Genomic DNA, 24,832 nt, shown 5'->3' on the forward strand with positions numbered 1-24,832 from the left:
TTCTGAGCATCTGAATGCCCTCTTTGTTTCAGGCCGGAGATGGTTGTTGGTTGGTATCACAGTCACCCTGGCTTTGGTTGTTGGCTTTCTGGTGTGGATATCAACACTCAGCAGAGCTTTGAAGCCTTGTCGGAGAGAGCTGTGGCAGTGGTTGTGGATCCCATTCAGAGTGTAAAAGGAAAGGTAGAGTAGATTCTATCTTTATTGCCATCTACTGCCACATTCTGTTTACAGATACATTAAATAAAAATCCATTTTGTTCAAAGCAGGATTCTTAATTACACAGAAAGCTGCTGTCTGTTTACTTAAACAAACAAACAAAAAAACTGTACAAGTTGATAACTGTGTCTTGGTATTATTAGCAATTTATTTAGAGATTTCTTCTTTAATCACTTATTGTGTAATTTTCATGAATATTTATCTTTAAATTTTTTGAATTTCATAAAATTAGGAAAGTTAAACCATACTCAAAGCCTGCTATAAACATTTTATTAATATTTAAATAAACATTGCTTTACCTTTATTTTCAAATGATGAATTTGGAATTGGCACAACATTTTAAAAATCTATTTAAAGGGCATTGTTTTGCAGACATTGTGCAGGACATATTCTGGAGGTGTGTTTTCCAAATATTTTAGACAATGAAAACTTGCCCAAAGACTTGATATCAACCATTCACATTTTTGGAGTGAGGACGCAAATGAATGATTAAATATGCTAAATAATTCTGAAAACAGATTAACTTGCAAAGCATATTGGGTTATAGTTCTTTGTTGAAACCCCTTTTGTTCTTGTTTAGTTCTCTTTCTCTTTTTTTGTTCATTCATTCTTTCTTTTTTTTTTTTCTTTCTTTCTTTCTAGCCCCATATGCCATTTTCCTATTTCCTGCCTCATGACAGCAGGGAGCAGCTCTATTATCACCTTCACAGAGCTGTCTGCAAATGTGAGAGGCAATTCGATTTTGCTCAACCACAGGGAGAGTGGATTAGAAAAACTACAGAACATACAGAAATTGGCTAGGTGGTTACTGCTTTAAAATACTGCTGAGGTGTCTTGTTTGAGCATGTACTTCCATTGTAGTGTAGAATAATTGTTAAAATAAAATCACAATATATTTATGCAATCCTTTTTATGCAGGTTTTACAAATAATTTTTAGAGCACTTAGAAATAAATATTAGCTTGTTATCTATCAGACCTGGAGTTTAATAGTAGTGCAGATTACATTTATATCTGCTCACCAGCAGACAAACTAAACATGGCTGTTAAAATACAGTTTTTATCTGTCATAAATTTGAAGTTGAATGTTTTCTGACATCATATCATTATCATGTATAAAAATTGAGGTCTTCTCTAAATCATGATCCTATTAGGTGTGATTTAGCTTTTCAGAGGCAAAAACTATCCACAAAAACAATAATAGAAACTGATATACTAGACCATTCAGAATGGATAGCTTCTGATTCTTGCTATATGCCTATATTTCAATTTATTTACTTTTTTTTAACTATATGTGTTGTTACTCAACATATAGATAACAGAGGTTGAAAAATCCTTGATTGTTATTAGCTTTATGAATTATATTTAATACCTCTTAAGTTTAATTCTATATTTTAAGGTACCTTTTAGTAACTCATAAGTAATTCATTTAAGTAATGATTACTGTCTTACAAATATAACAATTATCTAATAAAGTCCCCTACCACAATATTTACAAGTAATAATTAAAGCTTAATTTTAAATGTAATTAGAATTCTATTTTGTAGTATTAGTTCAACTTAGGTTTTATGATATCTTGACTCATGTGATGGTGGCTACTTTGAAAAAGGAAAGTATAAGCTTAAACAATGAAAGAACGCATTCTCAAAATAGAGTAAATAAATGTAAATGTAAATAAATGAGTATGTATTTTATTTTTGGTTATCCTTTTGTAATGTTTAAAATGGCAATTTTAGTTTCCAAACCTAGTTTAAGTATTGTATAATATTGGAATTTTCATTATTTCTAATTAATTGTGATTTATATTAAAATGATGAATTTCATTTAAAAATATGCCATGTGTCACATGTCTTAATGTTAAATTTAGTTTTTTAAAAATAATATATCTAAAATTTATGAAATCATATGTATCACTGTCTACTTTTGTATGTTAGGAAGAAATCTTTTTGAAAAAATTTAGTGTAAATATCTATCATTGATGATTTGTATCACTTGTTGGACCTAATGTCTAGATTCATACTATTATATCTCTTGAAATAAGGATCCAGTTCTTTGTCAGTAATGTAACTTCATCTTTAAGGAGTCAGAGTTTGATTGTAATTTATGGTTCTTTCAGTGTCAAGTCCTCTCATCACTATGAATCAGATTAAATGCTAGTAAATCCTTAGTTAGTGTTTTAGTTAAATCATGATACTTAGGAATATAAACTTATAAAAATGAAGAATAGCATAAGAGTCTCCCTCTCCCTTTTCCAGCATGTGATTTATCAAAGCTGTCAAAATATTTAGTAAGGCAATGATTAGATCAAGAATTAAAATGACATTTTATATATAAATGATTTAAGTTGGGTCTCTGTTCGCTTTTTATAAAACCGCTTTCTTGAACATTTTATATATTTCCATTTTTATAAATTCCAATATTTCTGTCTTTGAGAAATTAGATAAGCCTGGATTCTTTCTTGGTAATCTCAATTCATTGACAGTAGTTTGATTTTCTTTTATGGTGACTTGATTATATTTTTATTGAATAATTGCTGTGAGCCAGGTATTGTGAATAACCATTTCAACTTATCACATTTATTCTTTGTTATAATCCTAAAGATAGGCCCTGTTACCATTACATGTTATTAGTGGTTAAAAAAAAAAATTAGGGCCAAGGAGATTGCTTTGCCAAAGTCAGACCATGAGTTAGCAGCAGAACAAAGATATGAATCCAGTTCTGTAAAATTTCAGGGCTCAGGCTTTTTTAATGGGTCTTTAATTCCTTAATTTTAAACCACTATGAATGATATAATCAGAGTAATTGCAGAATGCAAAATGAATACCAGAGGTTATTGTGAGGCCATTCCTTAAGTTACTGTGGATAGGTGTCACTCTCTTCAGCATAAGTCAGGGGAAAGAGCTGTATGTTTCCTCTAAGTTCTCCATAGTTTTCTGTAGGTATTATGTATTATATATTAATTGATTTTTTAAAATGTGTTGTTCCATTAATTTTAAAAAACAATTTAGACAGACTTATTCCTGTTGACTTTTGTGACATCCCTAGGAGTAAACATTGAAATCAACATAAATAATGAAATACACTATATGATGAAGAATCTGTAACCCTCAGCATGTTGTACAGTACTATAAATGTTTTAAAATGATACAGGTGAAAACCAATGGTAATTGCATTCATAATTTAAATGGAGAGTAAGCTCACAGAAGTTACCAGTGAGTTCTGCTCTAATCAGTGAAATAGTTTATAAGGTCCGCTTGCAGCATTTAGTTCATGTGTAAAATATACATATTTACATATTTTAAACTTTAGTTCTCAAGTGGCACAGTGGGGACCTCTTGCTGAATGTTTTATTATCTTGTATACTCAGCCCACAACCAGATCCAGCAGCAAATTTAGAAGTTAATTCAGCTTGTAATGTGACTATACTTCTTTCTTGAGGCAAAAAGAATGGTCACTTTGGGCAAAATCATAAAACTAGCATACAACTTAATTAGGATATTGTAATATATTTATTAAAAAGCATTACTGCTTTAGAGAACTCATTTTCCTTGATGGGGTTCCTGTTAATAAAATGCTCAGTTATTACCAGCTAACTAACTCCTAACAATCATTGTGTCTGTTCTCTGTTTTGAAAACATAAAAAAAGGAATGACTAATTATGTCTAAATGTGTCTTCCACTGGTTAGGTTTTCTTGAAGCATTTTTATTTAATCTGATCAAAACACTCAATGGACTTTAAAAAATGTGATGTTTATCTAACTGCAGGTCAGCTTATCTGCAGATATTTCTTAAGTATACCTGATCTGTATGCTAATGGTTCTAAGATGCAAAATGAATTTTAAAAAATGGTCTTTGTCTTCTTTGAGAAGATAAATTATATACATTCAGTGTTAGTAGTGAGCAAGATCTTATTCTGCCAATTATATACTGATAACCTACATTGCATAGTGATACAAAATATACTGAAATTGGTTGTTTCTGTAAGTATTAAATTGGTTGCTAGAGACAGAAATAATTCAACAAATACTTATTCAGAATTTTGTATGTGCCAGTATACAATAAAGTATTACTTGTATAACAAACACAGTAAATGCAAATTAACATTAGAAGAAGGGAGAAATCAGTTGTAGGTTGCACAAAGTAGATAAAGCTTGGGCTGAGCTTTGAGGGGTAGGCAGGACATCACTCAGAAAAGAAGAGCTTGTACCACATGGGAAGAATGTAGAAACAATATCATTCCAAGTGGTACTTACCTCTTTGTTCATTCTTTTTTCCACAGATGTTAGAATGTAAAATGAGTGGTTTGATTGGTTTTAATTTGTTTAAACAACTAGCATTTTACAAAAGATGGGGCTTTGGAGAATAAATACAAATACAGGAAGAAAGTTAGGGAATGTGGCCAGGTACCATGGCTCACATCTGTAATCCCAGCACTTCGGGGGGTCAAAGTGAGTGGATCGCTAGAGCCCAGGAGTTTAAGACGAGCCTGTGCAATATGATGAAACTCCATCTCTAATTTTTAAAAAAATTAAAATAAAAAGTTAGTGAATGAATGTTGTAAGAGCATACCCTTTATTTTCAGATATCTAGAAGGTTGTGTCTTTTCTTTCGGGGTGGGTAGCAAATATTTTACTTTTCCAAGAAATTTTATATTAGAAAGTTTTAAGATGGTGAAGGTTTTTAAGTACTCAGTTTACTCAAATAGTAGTCTTGTTTTGAGCTTCTTATTTTATATATCTATGTATTTTATATATATATATTTTATATATTTTATATATATATATATATATATTCTCTCTCTCTCTTATATAGAGAGAGAGGGCATAGAGTAATGAAGAACACAGACTTAGGGGGCAGGCCTGCATTAAAATCCCCTTTTTATCTCCTCTTTACAGTGTGACCTTGAACAAGCCTTACCTAATTTTCTTGAGCTTCAGATTTTTCATCTATATAACAGGAATCTTAGTACCTATTTCATAGCAGTATGACTATCATGAGGTAATATATGTAGAGATTAGAGTACACATGTCATATTAGGAGGTATGCAATAAATGATACTTTATTCTGAAGATTAACATAATTCATACTTAAAAGGATCAAGAACTAGAATATTAAAAAAAAGAATGTGAATGTTTCTGCAAGTTTTGATAAGAACAAGCCCATAAATTAATCTCTAATTTGCTACACTTAGGAATATGTAATGACTACAAAAGAAATGAAGACTTCCCTTCTTATATTTTGTACATGCTAACTAATCTAGGAATACTCTTCTGATTGGCCAACTTTTATTTAGCACTTACCATTTTCTAAGATATTTTCCTTGGGCATGCTGATGAGAAGGAAGTGAATATATTACTTTGAAACTTGGGCCTATGAGGTGATTAATGTATTGCACTTAACCATTTTGTATTTTATTCATCTGTCTGTGTTGTCTTCCCCACAAGACTGAGACTTCTTTGAGGAGAGATACCAATTCACATCTTGGAATTTAGTGCGTTGCAATAGTTTTTTAATAAATGTTTATAAGATAAAATTGAGGAATGAATTTGCATCAGCGTTCAGCCATTACCAATTCTATTTTTTTAGCTTTTAGCATATCCAAAAAACTGCAGTTAATTTCGTGACATTTATTAATTTTTTATATGTCAGCATAGAGTCGTTTATTAAATGACTGGAACGTGTGATTGACAAGGTCAGTTAGCCAGTTTACTCATGGACATTATCCTTGATCAATTTGAACCCTGTAAAATTAGAGCTAGAGTTCAAGTTTAATAGTCATTTGTCTACTAAAAGTAGGAAAAGATATTTAGTGTAGCTGCTATATTTATAAGATTATTTTTTGATCAGTATCCCATGAGTGTCAGCTAGGGCTGAGTAGTCCTAATCATAAATTGTATACATGCCTTTTCTTTGTCTAGTTTTCCAGGTGGAAAGAGAAAAATAGGAAATAGAATACATAAAAAAATCTATTTCCATTCCTGACATAGCTCTATGAGCATATCCTTCCAAGGTATTCTTGGAACAAGTTTTGTTACTGTATTATCTTTTGTTTGCTTCCTGTCTTTCACTCTTATTATCAGTTGGAAGTTTTATAACACTCTCAGATCTTGTGAGGACACCTAAGAAAATATTATAGGTACTAATTTGCCTATATATGATAGAATAACATGTAAGTTTATCACATTTATTTAGCTGATATAAGAAATTGTCAGCTAGGAATGTAGAAATAATTTTACTTTTAAAATTCTAAGAGCAAAGTCGTACACAGAGGTAAGAGTTCCTATGGAGTTCTTTTAACCTGGAGCTTCTATATTAATAATATAATCTCTGAGCTAATTTGTTATGCTTTACTACTTGCTGTGCATTTTGAATGATGTAAATGTGCTTCAAATTAGTTTGAATCCAACTGTTTCAGTAAAAATACATCATTCATTACCTGTAAGAATATTATTTATTGACACTCACTTCTTGAATGCTTTTCTCTCTGTAGTCATCTAATTATCCCTGGTCATTGGTTCAACAGACACTTGTTGATCACTACTTTGTGCCAAGAGTACATTGGAATTATAGAGAAGAATACGATCTACTCCCTGTCCTTAATGCCAGTTTTGTACCAGCAAGTGGAAATGTGGAAACTATGACTTTGATTGAGAGGCCTTTTCAGAGCCCATATATTTTAATTTTTAAAGATCACATTCTAGATGTTACATTAGCCATTGTTATTTGTGAGGATATTTCTGGACCTGGGACTTAGTTTTGTCAGGTTTAATGTCTTCCTGTCATTGTAATTTTCTAAAGAGGGTAAAAATGAAGTGGTAAATTTTCTTCAAAGTCATAATTGATCCCTCAGTTGTGATTTTTAGGCTGCTAGTAAGCTGATAAATAGATGCTTACAGCCACTTTTCACTTTCCAGATAGCTTTACCATATGCAGTTTTAAATCCAAATTAAATACATGTCAGTGCCCTATGAGTTTCTCAGTTTAGCGTGTCACAAAAAAGTATTTCATGAACTCAGAACTGAGCAGTGATAAGTAAAGACTATATTGTTAACAAGCTACTGATTAGATTTTGTTTATAGATAATGGATATTTTTCTTTTCTTTGCCTTGAAGGAAAGATAAACATAAGTGGTAAAAATTTCTATAGCATAGTAACCAAAAGTGCTTTTTTTTTTTGAGGTTTTCATTTCAATGTGCCACTTACTCTGTTACAGAATGGATATTCAGTGACGAATGAGACACAAACCTTGCTGTTGAGTATAACTGAACCTAGTAGTAGTCCTTTCTTGGTTTTGTGTCAGAACAGCTATTATAACAAACAGCTTTATGATGAAGAGTACTGGCTTTGGCGTGCTGTATGGGTACAAATCATAGTGATATCATTTACTGGTTGTGTCATTTCATTTAATTGACTTAAATTCTCTACACTGCAGTTTCCTCATCCATAAATTGATAATATTAATACCTACACTTGGTTGTTGAGAGGATTAGCAAGATAATTTCTATATAGTATTTAATTGATAAGCAAAATAAAAATACACAAAAGTGATACACAGCAAAGTAATTGGCCTTTACATATTTTTCCTACTAAAATGCCTTTGCCTATTGAGAGATAGTAGTCCAGTGGATATACTTCGTATTTTTCTTTGAATGTGGTGTTGCAGCACAAGCAATGTATATAGGTCCTTTATTCTCATCCACATGCTCTACTGCCATGCTAACAAAGTTGAGCCCATCTGTGTTCTCTAGGGCCCTTTATTCCTTTGCTTTATATGGAATTGCCAACAGGCAAACCAGTTGTTTTAATTTTTCCACTAGAAAGGGATCTGAAGTCACTGGTTCCATTTTATGTAGGCTGAGTAGCCACTAGATAGAATTGACACTCTTAAGTTGATATCAGACTAGTGACCCATAGGTGATAGTCTCTTGTAGCTTATTAGTAGTCCCCTGAGGAGTTCAATTTTAAGCTCACTGTTTGTCACTTGTGAGTCTAGAAACACCGATCATGCAGGAGTAGTATCAAGATTCTAGGCATATTCAGTCATTTTTGAAAGAGAGATAATAACCTTCAGTACAACTATACACTTTCTTATTGTAATTAGGAATTTCCCTAAGGAAATACATCTTAAAGCGTCACTCTCTAATTTCCTAATTTTTTATATGTCAGGTGTCTCTTGATGCAAAATTTATAGTTATAACGATTTTTAGGTAACTTTTTTCCAATTTTAACACTCTTCATGATAGCAGTACTCTGCTTTGTTAACTGTATCAGTTTGGGTCTTCTGTGGATCAGATGCCAAAATGAAATTCGACATGCAAGAGATTTATTGGGGGAGACACCCATGTTGGAGAAAGGGGAGAGCCTTCAGACAGCAGTGAAGGTTTGACCCTGCAAAGGAGAAAGTGAAGGTAGATTGGGTAGAAGAGCCACAGACTGCCGCTAGTGCTCAGAAAATTTCAGCCAGGCTGCTGGGGAGTCCTTGAGCCAAAATTAGCCTTTAGAGGAATCCCTTATTTGGCAGGAATGGCTAGGTTCTAGTACCACTGCTGTGTTCCGTTGTTGGCTGGGAGCTGCCCAGGAGAAGTATGACCTGGTGTGAATGCCCAGTGGATCCAAAGGTGTAAAAGCTGGAGGTTGTGAGTCAGTCATGTGCTCCACAGCAGGTTCTGTTGAAAGAGCTGAGCTGGGCAACTCCATCAGTGCCCCAGTTACTAACACTGAAAACTATAGTGGCAGAAACACATATATTATTTTATTACCAAGTCTATGAGGCATCGTCATTCATGAGCAAATGGAGAAATTGAAGGGTTAAATAACTTGTTTGAGGTCCCTTAGCTAGTAAGTGATAGACCCAGAATTCTAACTTAGGCAGGATTGACTCCAGAGTGCCTCAAGCATTTAAACCTCTACACCATACTGACTACATGCATATGTTGAAAAAAATTCTGTGAAACTTTATTTTTATTATAACTTAAGTAAATTCTTTTCCCAGTGTTTCATGAATCTAAAAATGTCTAATTACCTTTTACCATACTAGTTTCTAAAGATCGATTTGTTTTCATTAAAGCATATATGTTCAAAACTTGTGGATTTACTCTTTGAATTTTGATGCATGTCTTCACTTGTCAAAAAAAGTAAATTATGCAAGTTACACCCCATCCCCCTTTTCTCCCAATATACTGAAGTTGTACTACAGATCTCTAGCTACAGTAAGCAATTCTCCGAGGATGAAGAAAGAAAATGTACATACACATAGGAATTTCTTTTCCAGAGCTAAAATTGACATTTTATAAATAATTTCCGTGTTGCAAACTTGAGACTAAGAAATCACAGCAATTCAGTGATATGCATTTGGCATGAGTCAGTTTTAGTTCTTAGTGCTTTTCATTGGAAATGGCATAAAAAGTAAGATTTCTCTGAATTTTTTATGCTGTGGGCTTACAAGAGACATAAGATGTTTTTCTCTTATAGATGTCTGGCAGTGCATGGCAGCAGAAGTAACGAAATGGTCACAAACCCCAGCAGTACTTCCCAGGTCACATGCACTGTTAATTTTTAAAGAATCTAGAAACAAACTAAGCAGTTGATAACAGGTCATTTCTAGGTGATAAAGAGTATTTGATATGGGTTGAGTGTTGCCTTTCTTTCCACACCTTTCATTTTTATAATCATTTAGAGATTTACTTTATATAGTGATGGTTTTATGTTTTAAAATATGTAATCTAACTAGTAACTGAATTTTTACTTTTTTCTTTTTAGTGTTTGACATTGATTTTGAGGTCTTAAAATTTTTTTCAAGATTTTAAAAATTATTTCATTCATCACTTATGTTCACCCATATATGATGAACTGAATAATTTTTATTATATATAATATATAGGTATACCTATATAATACATATATATATAGTGAGCTGACCTGAGGTTATGGAAGATTCTGATTGCTTCATTTTTAAGCTCAAGAAAATAAATGCATTATAAATTCTTAAAACATTACTTCTACTCTGTGTAAATACCCATAGTCACTGACTGTAATATAAGTGCAACTGGACCAAAGGCAACTACTGAAAAGAGAGAGAGAAAAAAATTACAGCTACTGCCAGAAGTGTTTGCGTATTTTTCTTTAAAACACCTTTGTATTAAACTAATTTGAAGAGCTTTGCTTAAAAATAGCTTCCTTCGGATGTAAAAATTGGGAACTATAGATTGGTGCTTTAGAAATTTAGTCTAGTCTTTCAGTGACCTAGCAGTTGATATGAAAACATGAATTTTAAAATAAATAGCATATTGGATGAACTGTATTCTACTCATGAAAGAAGCCAAAAAATTATGGATTAAATTGAGTTTTAAGTAATAAACCAGATTTATCATTAAAATGAAATGATAGATCCTTGACCCTTGGGCATGCTTGGAATAAATACGGAACTCAGTATTGTTTCTAAAACTATTTTGCTTTTATAATCTAAGACAGATGTACAAAAAACATGCAGTTTTTATTTTGTATTGGCAGCTTCCAAATATTTAGTATCTATTTCCAAGAGTTGCAATTAGTAAAGCAACCATGGTACTGAAATCTGCACATCCCACAAGCTAATTATATTTGCAAGGTCAGAGTGAATACATATTTTCAGAAAAATAAAGGGTTATATAAATATGTGTCTTCTACTTGGCTGTTATATCACAGTTTGTTGATCTGGAGTATAATGTGTACAATTCACAAATTTGTCTGATAACAGAAAGTGGTGTGTGATTGTGTTTATTTTACTAACCAGTATATTCACAGCAATCACTTCCAAATATCTCTCCAGTAAAGATGTGTTAATTACAAAACAGACAAGGTCTTCTATTATATTAAAGCTACTAACAAGAAGACAGCAGGAATCACACATGTAAATAGCATCATCAACCCCTATTTTAGTCCTCTGTTTTGATCTGTGAGTTGCGCATAGACCAAAGGTGCTATTAAAGACTGAGTGTATGAAATAGGCAGCATTATATGAACAAAATTTATTCAACAAGAAAACAGACCTTTAACATGAATTTAACAAGCCTGAGAAATTATAAACTATCATATGCTGCAGATTCATGCAGTGATAATAAACAAAAAAGGAAAGTAAGAGGTTTCCCTAAGCTAGCCAAACTGCTAATGGTTTTGTTATAAGCTGTCTACTGTTGCAGTGACCTCTGAAAAGTCTCAAGGCACTTGTACCAGAAAAAATTAAATGGTCAGGCGGGTGAATAGAGATTCAATGTAGTGTGTAGGCCTTAAGCATGGAAAGGAATTTTTCAAAGTCTAGCATCATATTCCTGAAAATATTCTTCATACTTTAGCTCAGAGGTTTTTATTATTATATATTAAGGAGATAGTTTTTGTGTAAAGTTTTTTGGTTAAATTACTGTTTGAGTTTATAAGATATAAACTGAACTAATTTAATGTCTATATACTTCAAAATGAACTGTTTAGAAAATTCAGAGAGCTCAAAAAATGGATTATTTCCCCTACCCACCCATACATTAATTAATTCTTGGGAGTTAATTTGTTCAGTGTGTTATATCTAAGATTTCTGTTCTTAACCATGGAGTGACCATTTTGCTGTCATTCTATTGCATCATGCTGTAAATACACAAACATGGAGAAATGCTTTCAGCTTATACACACCATCGAGTGCTCACTAGGGCTTTTTTTTTTTTTTTTTAATCTTACGGTGGCATAATTAACACCTTCTTCACCCATTGCTCATTAGCGCACTGGACATTAATGAGTCTATTTTGATAGGTTGCTCTAAAGGATAAATCCACTGATTTTCACAGCGCAAAAAGCAATTATAAAATTATACAAAAATTAAAATGTAGACTATATTGCCATGTTTATATTTTATTGCATACTAAATCTAATTTTGGTCTGCAGGTTGTTGAACATGTTAGTTTCCTTAAGACAGTTGCTATAGTGATGGCAGCAAATTCCTTTAATCTTAGTGTAAAGTAGTCATTTTCTATAGGCCATCATTGCTACTCAGGAATTGTCAATGAAAGCATGTCATTTTATTAAGTTCTTGAATTTTTCTCTTAGTTTCTTAAGAAAATTTAAAAAATTTGTTTTTAACAGATCATGATATCTACTTAACTGGTATTTTCATTTCCTTTTTATGAAGTTTCACACCTGCTTATAATATTTCAGAGAAATAATACAGACTTCTACAAGTAAAATAACTGTCTGCTGTTTTAGTTTGAAAGCATTCAGTATAAAAAAGTATATAGGAATTTTGTTGTGATATATAATGAAATTTTCATAATTTTGTAGTAGCTTTTTCTCCCTCTCACAAATGAATTTACTGAAATCTTGAAATGGACCAAAATGATGCTTTGCTCTTAAATATTTACCGTTAATAGTTAGAGTGGCAATTCTTAATTTTGTATTTAAGTTATATACCTATCTTGGAAAATGGTCACCTTCTTCCTCCTTTGCCAACATTTTAACTTTATCTTATTTTATGTTCTTTTTTAGTATGAGTGTGAGAAAATTTTACTTCTATATTTTTAACAACTGTTTGAAGTTATTTATGATAACATCTGACTAAAATATGTGTGATAGTACTTGTTTTTATTGCTTTTTTAAAAAAAGAGAATATGTTTAGAAAAAAATTTTAAGTATAAGCATGTAGGCCATATTTATTTATATATAAACATGAAAGTTAAGTGTGGATTAAGGTTATTGTATAAAAAGAAGAAAGTTTTCACAAACTATTAATTCATGTTCTGGGGATACTTGGCTTTATTTTGATGCAAGAGGAATGAATCTTTGGGAAAATGTTAACTGTTCAAAATAAAAGTAAAATTCAGAGTTGATATGGTAGGCCGAATGAGTAGACAGAAGCTTAGACTGATTCACTTGTCATCATGTTTTAGTCTAGGTTTGTATTTTTTGTTATTGTCTTTGGACCCATCTTAGCAATCTTTTACAAAGGGTGATTTTCTTTCTTTAAATCTTGTTCTTTAGCATACAGCATACAGTAATACTTATTACAAACAGAATTTTCAGACTTGATTAGATTTGGTTGGCTTAACTATTTTTAATCTCTTAATATCCTCAAGTAATAATTGTACAAATAAGAACAAATCTAGTTGACACAGCTTTTAAAACATTGATAAATCTTAATCGTTCAGCACTTTTAAAGGCAAAATATAGAAATACTCTGTTACTTACTATATCATCTTGCTTTAAGATTGTTTCATGTGATAAATCGATTGAGTTAAATTCCCTTAAAGTGGCAATCTGTCTTAAAGTCACATGACTTTACATAAAACTTTAGTGTTGAAAAGCTTTAGCAAGTATGTGATTCTTGTTAATCTCTTTATATGTAAGAGCTAACAGATGTTATTGTATCATAGAAGAATTTGAAGTATTTCTGTACACACAAAAAGAATATACCTATTGTAATATCTTTACCATGAATTTAGGACCATATCATTCCATACCATGTTCTTGGCTTAAAGCATGGATGACCTTGGTTTTTTTATATTGTGCCTTTTATACTTGACAGTGGCTTGGACATTTAAGGCCATCAGACAAGGTATAAAGTCTTTCATAGTCACAAGAAGTAAAAGGTATCTGACTAGAAGAGAATATGTGGGCAAGTGCCTTGCTGGCTGTAATTTTGTTGTCATTTCAAGTACTGTGGTGGTGTAATTGATGTGACAGGGCTGGGCTTTAGATGTGGTCCCTTAACTTGTGCTCACTTTCAGTTTTAGTTTCTCTGTCATTCATTTTGATTAGGTAAAATTTAGGTGACAAACATATGCACACCAGTGAAGGCTGTTTGGTGTAAGTTTAGTAATGACATATTTCAATAATAAAGATGCAAAGTTAATTTTTTTCTTTACTGCTTCATGAAAATTGCAATAATTGGTGTCACCTTACATTACAAGATAGAGGGTGGTGTGCTGATGGCACAGTCAGCAGGAGGTTCTTTTTTATTAATATTATAATTAAATGATTTTCTGGATATAGTCCAGAAACAGATGCACGTTGATCATGCCTTGTCCACTGTTGCTTGGCATTATCACTTGCTTTTAAAAAAAAAAATTGACTTGACACCTTGTTTTTACAGGTTGTTATTGATGCCTTCAGATTGATCAATGCTAATATGATGGTCTTAGGACATGAACCAAGACAAACAACTTCGAATCTGGGTCACTTAAACAAGCCATCTATCCAGGTATTGCCTATATTTGATAATGTGTTAAAACTCTGTTTTAAATTTTAAAAGCCTGCTATAAGTAGTCTTTTTAAGTTCTAATTCTTAGCATTTTAATTTGCTTGCAAATTAATTTTTCTTTTGTTTTAAAAGAGAATTGTGGCAATATTGTTGTAAAAGTTAGATTTGCTCATATGTGAGTCAGTTTTTAATGGGGTCTTTAAATTTTCCTATCATATTTGAAGACACCCTTTTTGGGAGCATAGTAGATCTTTTATCTTGAAAGCATTCTGGCTTTGCATGGTTAACATTATAGAGAAGGACCAATAGGAGTTTCCGGTGAAGGATGTAACTATTATCATTGCTTGATTAGTAGGTATTTTTCATAGCAGAAAACAATGGAGAAATTGCTGTATATTTTAAGATATCCCTAGAAATAATTCTTAAATATACTTAAAATTTTCTTCTTTAAAAAACCCACCTTTAAAATAAATCCTGTAAAAGACATCCATATGTTACTTGTGATGAGAGTTTATGTCTTGTTTTTTATTGTGATAATCAATTACCATTAATTGCAGTTACTAGTATTCAGACACTTAATATCCTCTTGAGTGATTGTTTTCTTTGTATCATTCACATGTTTTCTTTATACATTCACATGTATAAAGATTTATACAAATCTTTATTGTCTGCAAAAATTATTTTAAATGTGTTTTTAAATGCACCACAGTCTGTGTCTATCTAGTTAATTACTTCTCTAAAGATTAATTAAAAGGACAGAAATACCATGTTTGGTTAAGTAGAATACATAAAACAAAGACACTATAGTAGCTATTGCTGCTCTCTTCTGAAACCTTGCTCTGTCATGAGGTTGTCTTTGGGGAGTTGTGGCTTTGACATTTAACCATGGTTAAGCCTTGGTTATACTTTGATAACTTTATACTTTTAAATGCTTAATTTTGGGGCAGTCACTCATCCGAAATCTTCATCAAAGTGAAGTGTTTTGTTTTAAAAGACTGAGGTGTGTTGATTTGAAAAAAGAAAAAAAATGCAAGTCAAGGAAAACTGCAAAGTATAATGAGTATGAAATAAGCTACCAGTGGTTTTGATTGGGTACAGACAAGCCTGTACTTGCATGTTCCAAGAGAATATATTATCGGACCTGTTTAGCCTTGATAATGACCTTTCTTATAAACTCCGGTAGCATCATACTGCTTCATTATTTATTGCAAAAGGTTAAGTAGCATCTCACAAGCCAAGATCATTGTGATTACTACATGGTATGTTTCTGCCAGAAGTTTTTACTAATTGCAAGTCACTCACCACCTGTTGCAGATTTCTTTTTTAAAATTAAAGCACTGCTTTTTAACCTTAAAAATCGACTAATCAATATTAATAACGTGTTTTTTCTATACCAGTCCAGTTTGTATTTTTTAATCTTACCTTATAGCCTGTAATTTAAAGTGCACCTTATAAAGCAGGTTCCAAACCTGTGTTAAACAACATGTGTATGTAACAACTACAGCATCATTATTTTTCCTTTCATTTTAGTTTGTTTTGCCTTCCAGTTAGAACCTGTAAATATATTTATTTCACAGTTTATATAGCGCCCATCAGAATGACACCTATCTGGGTGCTCTACAGTTTTAAGACAATTTCAATACTAAAACACACAAATGGGACCAAGCCAACAAGTGACAGAACAAAGCCACACCTTAATACACTTTCTTATTTTTGTAAGACAAGCTAGAAAGCAACCCAGAAGAGCCTGAAGGGAATGGTAATATCTGTAATGGAATTTTATTTTATGTTAGCAGAATCTTTAACTCTGGGATCAGAAGCCTTTCAGAAATGCCATGCCTTTTATTTTGAAGGGGAAGTTAGCTGGTGTTAAGAGGGGCCTTGCTCCTAAACCAGCTTTCAAGTAGTAGGGATAAAAGTCTGATAACAGCCATCAGCTCACATGCTGGCGGTCACTAATGATTTTCTAACAGATTTTTTTTTTACTCTTTTACTTAGTAGTAGAGAAAAATTATGATTCACTGTAGACTGCTATTTAATAATTTGGGGAAAGTTCAAATATGTTAAATAAGAAAAGATTATAAAACAGAATATATCAGTTCTCCATTCTGCAAGTGTATATTTTATAGATGGTGCCTATATATTTATACCAGGATATTAGCATTGGTTACCTTTGGATGGTAGAATTATGAGTTTTTTTTTTGTCTTTCCTTGTCCATATTTCTTAAATTTTTTTACAGTGAAACATATATTGCTTTTAGAAAATGTTATTTTTAAAGTACTACTTCACAGTGTTGAAATAAGCTAAGAGACAAAGGTTATTTTCACTTTCATGTTTTATATAATAGAAGCCACTAATAATCCTGATAGAGAGGAGAAGGTATAATGCCTATACTCTAGGCTTTTATATTAATATATGATAATGTATATTATTTTTATTTTGCACTTGGAACATTTGGCTATTACTTTCAAATGTTTAGAATTGAGAGTTAACAAGCATTTATTTTAGTAACTAAATTTTTAAAACTATTCCATTATAAACTGTTCAGTGACATTTTGGATTCTTAAGTGTCACAGTAAATTTGGAGATTGGTAGTCAGTCTCATGGAAATTTAGTAAATATTGATGCATAGATGCATGTGCTAAGGCTAAGAGCCTCTAAGTATAGTCTTGAGTACAGTTGCATTGTTTAATAGAGTTAAGCTATTTGGAAAACATTGTTTCAGTAATTACTGAACATATAAGTTATAAAACAATTGCACTAGAAAGGAGCCATTGTAGTCATTTAGTACATGAGGAAACCTGAGGCCCATAAAGTTGAGTTGCCCAGGTAATCCAGTGAGGTAATGTAGGAACTAGTACTCATAACCAGATTGCTTCATTCTCTTACATTATCATTGGAAATTTAATTAATTAATTTTGGCATAGATAATATATATACAGTTAAAAAAAATTTAAAGTACAAAGTCATTTAGCAAAAACTCTCCCTGCCTCTTTTGCCTTCTGCAACTCAGCTCTCCACTGTAGAGGGAACCACAAAACACATTTTGTTTCTTTTCAGTTATTCTATTTATATTCAAAAAGCTTCATTTTAGAATGTGATTTAAAGGATATCAGTTACCACCGTATTTTCAGTTTATCAATATAAAATAAATTAAGGCAAACAAATTTGTCTTTAGATCCAAGCACACCTTTTTAAGGAGCATGAAAACTTTTAAAAACTTATCAGGAACCCATGAATAGCTTATATATAATCCGTAAGCCATGTGTTTTATAATGCACCTGCTTTTCCACAGCAGTGAGTGCATAGAGGTAAAATCATAAGTCAGTTGGTCGTATGTAGTTCTACATGAACCCAAAAAGGACATGGCCGGTTGACTTTATGATTTGGGAGGAAGGCACTGGGGGCACACAGCAGGTGAGTAAGTTAAATTGAAAGACTACTTGAGGATATCATTTGATTTAAACTTACCTTTGTTTTGTTATTGTTATACCTGCTGATCTTTCATGCTGTGTTAGTTTTAATGCTTTTATCTATATAATGTAATTGAAAATCAAGTAGATTGTGCCTTCAGACACCAGTTAATATTTCATTAGTACAGTTAGTCTCAAAAATATAGGGCCTAGTATCTGTGGGTCCATTAACTGGCTTCTGTATGTATTGGCTACAGCAGTTACTAGCTTTATGACCACCATGTAGGGTTGTGCAGTTAGTGAGTGCATTGCGCAAATGTGCTTGGATGAGGGAGCTTCCAGGTCAAGCTCCACTCTCTACACCAGACTATGTCTGCTTAGAGGACTGAGCACCTTTTTCTAATTCTCTACCAGGCTGATTCACCTCCTAATGTACACGAATATGAGCACAGATTAAAGGAAGCCCTGATCACTTCTACTTTTTGATCTGTACAGTATAGCATTTTTATGCACTAAAATTTAATTCATTGCTCCTGATGATTATTGAAATGCATAAGGATTTAATATATACTCTTGGTAGTTTACAATCAGTCACTGCTTCCTATGGAATTTCATAGCTCACTTTTATAACAGACATTGGTAAAATAAGAATCTATTGTTCAAGTATTCATCTAAATATTTTAATACTCATTGGAGTGATTTTTGCTAGCAAAGCTTAAAAATTAACATAATGCTTTGTTTCATCCTGATCCTTAAAGTACATAGACTTAATCCAAGAATTTCCTGACCTGTATTATAGCATAGTATGTTAGAAAGAACATAGGCTATGGAATCAGAATGACCTAGGTTCAGATCCCCATCTAGCCTTTTACTAGCTATAAACTTGGACAAATTAATATTTTTGTCTTATTTTCTTTCTTTTTTTTTAGAGATGGGGTCTTGCTATGTTGTCCAGGCTGGTCTTGAACTCTTGGGCTTAAGTGATTCTCCTGCCTCAGCCTCCCAGAGTGCTGGGATTACAGGCTTAAGCCACTGAGCTCGACCCTGCATTTTATTTTCATCTGTCAAAATACAAATTGAATTGCCCTACCTTACAGTACTATGAAGATTAGAAGATGTAATGTGTAAAGCAGATACTAGCTGCTCATTAAATGTTCTCTTCTTTACCCCTTCTTCCTCTACCTCAGTGACATCTTAAGACCTACATTGTAAAAGTCTATTAGTTAGAGAAGTGGTGGTTATTTTGGTTAGTTTTTCTCTTTAGATTCCTGAGGGTTAACCCCAAAGTCCTTTTTGTTTTTATACTTGTTAAAAATATCCCTAAAGGTTTATTTCTGACTTTCATGTTTTTCTAGGCTGCCAGAGGGTCCTTTAGGTCCACCAGAGTACTGTTGAACCTCATTTGAACACTTGATGTTGTCAGAGTTAGATATGGGGGCAGTTGTGAATTGATTTCAGGACATCCAGGATTATTGTTTCTTAATAAAGCCATGCCATTAGCTTAAGATTTTATTATGATTGGCCTGTTCACCTTGGAGACAGAGTGAGGTGAAAAAAAATTCTGGTTAGTGAGATTGCATGTCACTGGATAAGAGCATGAGCTAGACAGACCCAGTAAAGACCAAAATCCACATAGTTAATTTGGAGACATGCATAACATAATTATTTGAATCAATCAAAACTGAATTAGGAAAAGGGGAATTCCAGATTAATGTCGGTAAAGAAACAGATTAATGTGGGTAAAGAAACAGTGTTATTGTGGCTTTTTAGGCTTTTCATTTGAAATACCCATGAGCCCCCTAGATATCATAAAGTTAGATTTAATAAATTATGAATGATTTATAAACTTAGCTTATGATAAGATCAAACCTTATCTCTGATTGAGCAAGGCTACTGAAACTGCTTAATTTGTGCTCCTCCATATCATGCTTTGAAGAATGTGTAACCCATTCCTCTAAACCTTAGTTTTAAACTTGTAGCTAAGAAAAATAGTTTAATTTTATCTTAATTTACTTAAAATAAAATGCCTTTATTAGAGGATGGTACAGGTATTATGTAAGAATATATCAACAGTTTCAAACATTTTTATTAGGAAAAATATTAATTTGTCCTTTTTAAAATCATTTATCTATATAGGCATTAATTCATGGACTAAACAGACATTATTACTCCATTACTATTAACTATCGGAAAAATGAACTGGAACAGAAGGTAAGTTTAAATTTTTATCTTATAGGAGGAAAAAAATCTTTTTCAAACCATTTAAACTATTACCTGGTATGTGATTTAAATTCGAATTTTTGACCTCTTTCAGTGTTTCCAAATATTATTCCATTATTGATGAATTGCAGCACAAAATAAGGGAATATTTTATTAGATTATTTAAAGACATATTTTACCTTATTGGTAGGTGCTGAAGTGGGAGAGGAAGTAGGAAATAAATCAAACGTTCCACTTTGGTTTTATGATAAGTCATAAAAATATTTCTTTTAGTTCTGTGATTTTTCTGATTAACTTATCTTCTTTAATAAAAAGGCCTTTTGTAATTAAATTAGTAATATATTTCTCTGTAAACTTGAGAGGAATAACTTAAATTGCAGTTGTGTAGTGCTTTTTGTTTGTTTGTTTGTTTTAAGAGATAGTAGGGTCTTGCTCTGTCTCCCAGACTAGAGTGCAATGGTGTGATCATGGCACGCTGCAGCCTCGAACTTCTAGGCTCAAGGGATCCTCACTCTACAGCCTCCCGAGTAGCTGGGACTATAGGCATGCACCACCACACCTGGCTATTTTTTGGGTGGTGGGTGGGAGGTAGAAATGGAGTCTTGCTTTGTTGCTCAGGTTGGTCTTGAACTCCTGTGCTCAAGTGATCCTCTCACCTCAGCCTTCTAAAGTGCTGCAATCATTAGCATGAGCCATTGCACTAGCATGAGCCATTGCACCCAGCCTAGTGCTTTTAGAAAACATACCATGTTTACTCTAAAGAAAACTAAGCGTGAGTCAAAGGGAAACAGTTTGAGGGTTTTCAGATAATTTGTACTAGATTCTGATCCCATTTTATACCAGTTTTCAAGTTTGATTAGTTTTTAACATTACCTGACATTTTGATGAATTAGCATTCTCATTTGTTTCTATTTTAGGATTATTTCTAGTACAATTTTTCTCTCAACTAATGCCAAGTATTTAAATCTGCCTGTTGTTTTTTGATATTACAGTCTGAACCACTTTCCCCCCTTTACTATTACAATTAGTCATCCACCTAATTAGTTTCTTGTATTTCTCTCTGGGAAAGTTAAAAGCATTTTTTAAAAGAACACTGAGTTTACTGTTGATTGATAGCCAGTAAGTTTTGGTTAGTGAAACCGCTCTCAAGTCAGAAAGTGATAAGTAATCAGTAGCAAATAAGATCATTCTATCTAGCCCAAACTGTTTCTCACCAAGGTGTCTTAGAAGGGGATTCTGGTACATGGCAAGTGGCGGATGGAGTGAGTTGGGCTCTCTAATCTATATACTGGGGGGGAGGATGTACAATATAAGATTTTCTTTGAAATAAGAATTCTAATTTTGTTTTTTTAAGTTTGATAAACTAGAGTTTTAAAAAGGCCATATCCACTCATAAACTCATCTTGAAGGGCCCAGTGCTTGAGCATGTGATGAGTGAGGGGAGTGGGGGACCACTTCCCCCTTGGCCCGAGGGGATCCTATAACGCTCTCTTCTAATTGCCTGCCTGTGTACCACAGTTTACTTCTGCTGTGATAGATTTAGTTGATTACTTTAAGTATATTTTTAACACTTATTTTTAAGTTTACATGGAATGAGTACAGTCTGTGAAAAATGGCACCATTCAGGGACAAACAAAATTCATTCAGAATATAAATATTTTATCAGACTGATATCTGACACCCATCTATTTGGAAATGTCTAGCTAATTACATCAATTTTTCTTTCTCTTTTTTTGGGGAGTATCTCATAAACTTAGCCATTTTCCTTGGCATAAAAAGCAAATATATAAGCACTTACATAAATTACTTAATGTTATATTTATGTTCTTAATAGCTCAGTTTAGCTGTTAAACTGCCTTCTTGGTAACAAAAGCTCTGTCTTTACTCTTATCCAGACAACTTGTTTACTTAACCCCCAGCCTTACTCGAGGGTCGCAAGGGAATCCTTGTCCAGGTTTGATAGGAATATCCTGTTGCTCCTTGGGAACTGTCTTTGTTTGCTTTTGAAGTGGTAGGGAAATCTAAGTCTCAACACTTAATTATAGGTAGCTGTATAGCATAGGTAGTTGTAGCAGCACCCACATTTCCCAAACATGTATTTTCTAGAACAGTATCAGTGGAGAAGCTAGGAAGGAATCAAAGAAACTGAAATCATCTGTGGAGGGTTTTCCTAATTTTTTTTGGCATACTGTCCTTGCCCCTGGAGCCATGGGAGAAAATGGGAGAATTAGTGACCTTGGAGCCAAAGGAAGGGAATGGAGGAGTTTTGTATCTTCAAAAACCTTATAGGTGATTTTGACAGGCAGCTTATTTTCCAATGTAAGATAAAATTTGTACCACAGATAGCTGTAAACTTCTAAGCAAGTAAGATAATTTTTCTAAACTAAACCCCCATATACCTTCAAGTACATCTTCAGATTCTTATGGCTCAGGGATCTCATTTAAAGTATAATGGTTCTATTGACAAAACAACAGTCATTTTATAAACATCATTTTTTGTCTTTTATTTTTCACAATTTTGTGAATCATCCAAAGGGAAAAAACTTCTTATTTAATGATAGTCCTCAATTGAAGAAAATTTGTAGGGTAGGACTTTAAGAAAAACCGTCTTAAAATATAAACTTGAAAACTTAGGAACATCTAAGAATAAGTACTCAGAACTGTAAGTCCAATTTGAGAAACATTGAACTAAGGTGTTTAGTTTAGTTTCATGATCACTGATATAGGATCCAACCCCAATTTGCTGGTGTGATTGCACACTAGATAATTTTTTTTTTTTTTTTTTTGGAGTCTCACTCACTCTGTCACCCAGGCTGGGGTGTAGTGGCGTGACCTCAGCTCACTGCAACCTCCATCTCCCAGGGTCCAAGTGATTCTTCTGCCTCAGCCTCCTAAGTAGCTGAGATTACAGGCATCTGCCACCACACCCAGCTAATTTTTGTGTTTTTAGTAGCGACGGGCTTTCACCATTTTAACCAGGCTGGTCTCGAATTCCTGACCTCAACTGATTCGCCCACCTTGACTTCCCAAAGTGCTGGGATTACAGGCATGAGCCACTGTGCCCGGCCTAGATAAATCTTTTATTCTCAGCTTCATGGCTTTTCATCCTGACAATAAGGAAGTTTTAAGTTTTTAAATTATAGATGGAATACCAGAATTTGAAGGAAACTTTGAGATTACCTAATACAAGTCCCTTAATTCATAGATCTCTAAACTGAGGATCAGAAAGATTGACACAAGGTCACTCAGTAAATGGGGCATTTATCTCGTTATCTTGGCATTTGAAAGCTAGGCTATATGAAAAATTAGAGATACTTTTCATATAAATTTCATTAATTCATTCATCAGATATTTACTGAGCTATTATTAGATATTGTTCTAGAATCTAGACCCTAGTGATCTTGAAATGAATAGGGCAAAGTCCCTGCCTTCTTGATTTCCCTTTAGTGGGAAAGAAATGCAGTAAACAAGTAAACAAAAATTTCAGGTCTTTGTAAGCGTTATACAAGTAATACAGCAGGTTAAGGGAAGAAAGATTTTGTTTAAGGTAGTGTAGTGTGACTATTTTAGGTATATTGTTGTTAGGGAAGACATCTATCTGTAAGGAAGAGAGGAAGGTAAGTTATGCAAAGATGAGAATAGCCTTCTAGGTAGAAGGACAGCAAATGCAAAGGCCTTGGTGTTGGAGTACTCCTTAAGTTATATTAATATAAATATAGGATCATTCTAATTGGAGTTCATTTGAATTAATAAAGTTAAACTTAAATCCATTAAGTCAAAATGTTTTTTTTTTTTTTGAAGTTTTTTTTCTCTAGACAATGAAGGGGGTATCCTCAAGGCAGAAAAAGAATTACTTTTTCTTTTATTTTTTAGATGTTGCTAAATTTGCATAAGAAGAGTTGGATGGAAGGTTTAACACTTCAGGACTACAGTGAACATTGTAAACACAATGAATCAGTGGTAAAAGAGATGTTGGAATTAGCCAAGAATTACAATAAGGTAAAAGTTACTTCCGCCATTTCTTCTTTATAATCTTTGGAATACGTATGATTAGATGCCAAGCATTGTGTAAGTAATTAAAAATAGAGAAGCCTGTTTTGTAAATAAAATAGTAAATATTTGCTTTGCAGTTCATCTGGTCTGCAACTACTCACCCTTGCCTTTGTAATGCAAAGGCAGCCATACACAATATGTAAAAGAATGAATGTGTTTGGGATCTATTAAAACAAGCAGCTAGCCAGATTGGTCCCATGGGCTATAGTTTGCCAACTCCTGTTGTAGGCCATGTAATACAGTTGCACATTTGAAATCTCTTCATTATTTAGGGTATTTTTTTCTTGAAAGGGACAAGGAGTAAGGGGATATAGATAACAATTAACAGCACTTACTACTTGCTGTGTCTAATTTATTTTATGAATGTTTCTATTATTTAATAATTATTTATTGAAAATCTAATGTGCCAGGCATATCATACATGTATACATATAGATTGCAACTCATTAATGGGTTGAAAACCTACAATTTTAAAATACACATTTATACATTATGCAGTGTTATATTAACAAATATTTATTGAACATCTCTTAAACAAGTTATAATAGAAAATGGATCCTTGCTTTATTTATAGGAAAACAGGAACAGTTAGACAAGCTTCTAAATAACCAGGGCATTAGTTAAAAATCAGTCTGTACCATAACACCTTCATATTCAGATTGTCCACACACCAGCTATATCAGCATCACCTAGAATCTTGTTAGAAATGCAGA

The 24,832-nt window shown here is 32.8% G+C and overlaps 1 protein-coding gene across 1 annotated transcript in view; it reads left to right on the plus strand.

Moving 5' to 3' along the window:
* Nucleotides 1-24,832, plus strand: part of PSMD14 (proteasome 26S subunit, non-ATPase 14) — a 102,404-nt gene that overhangs the window by 61,675 nt on the left and 15,897 nt on the right. Inside the window, exons 7-10 of the mRNA XM_009237777.4 lie at nt 33-183; nt 14,325-14,432; nt 19,983-20,057; nt 23,940-24,065. Of these exons, the coding sequence (XP_009236052.1) occupies nt 33-183; nt 14,325-14,432; nt 19,983-20,057; nt 23,940-24,065 (460 nt within the window). The remainder of the gene's footprint in view (nt 1-32; nt 184-14,324; nt 14,433-19,982; nt 20,058-23,939; nt 24,066-24,832) is intronic.

Source organism: Pongo abelii, chromosome 11, assembly GCF_028885655.2.
Source record: "Pongo abelii isolate AG06213 chromosome 11, NHGRI_mPonAbe1-v2.0_pri, whole genome shotgun sequence".
NCBI classification, from domain to species: Eukaryota; Metazoa; Chordata; class Mammalia; order Primates; family Hominidae; genus Pongo; species Pongo abelii.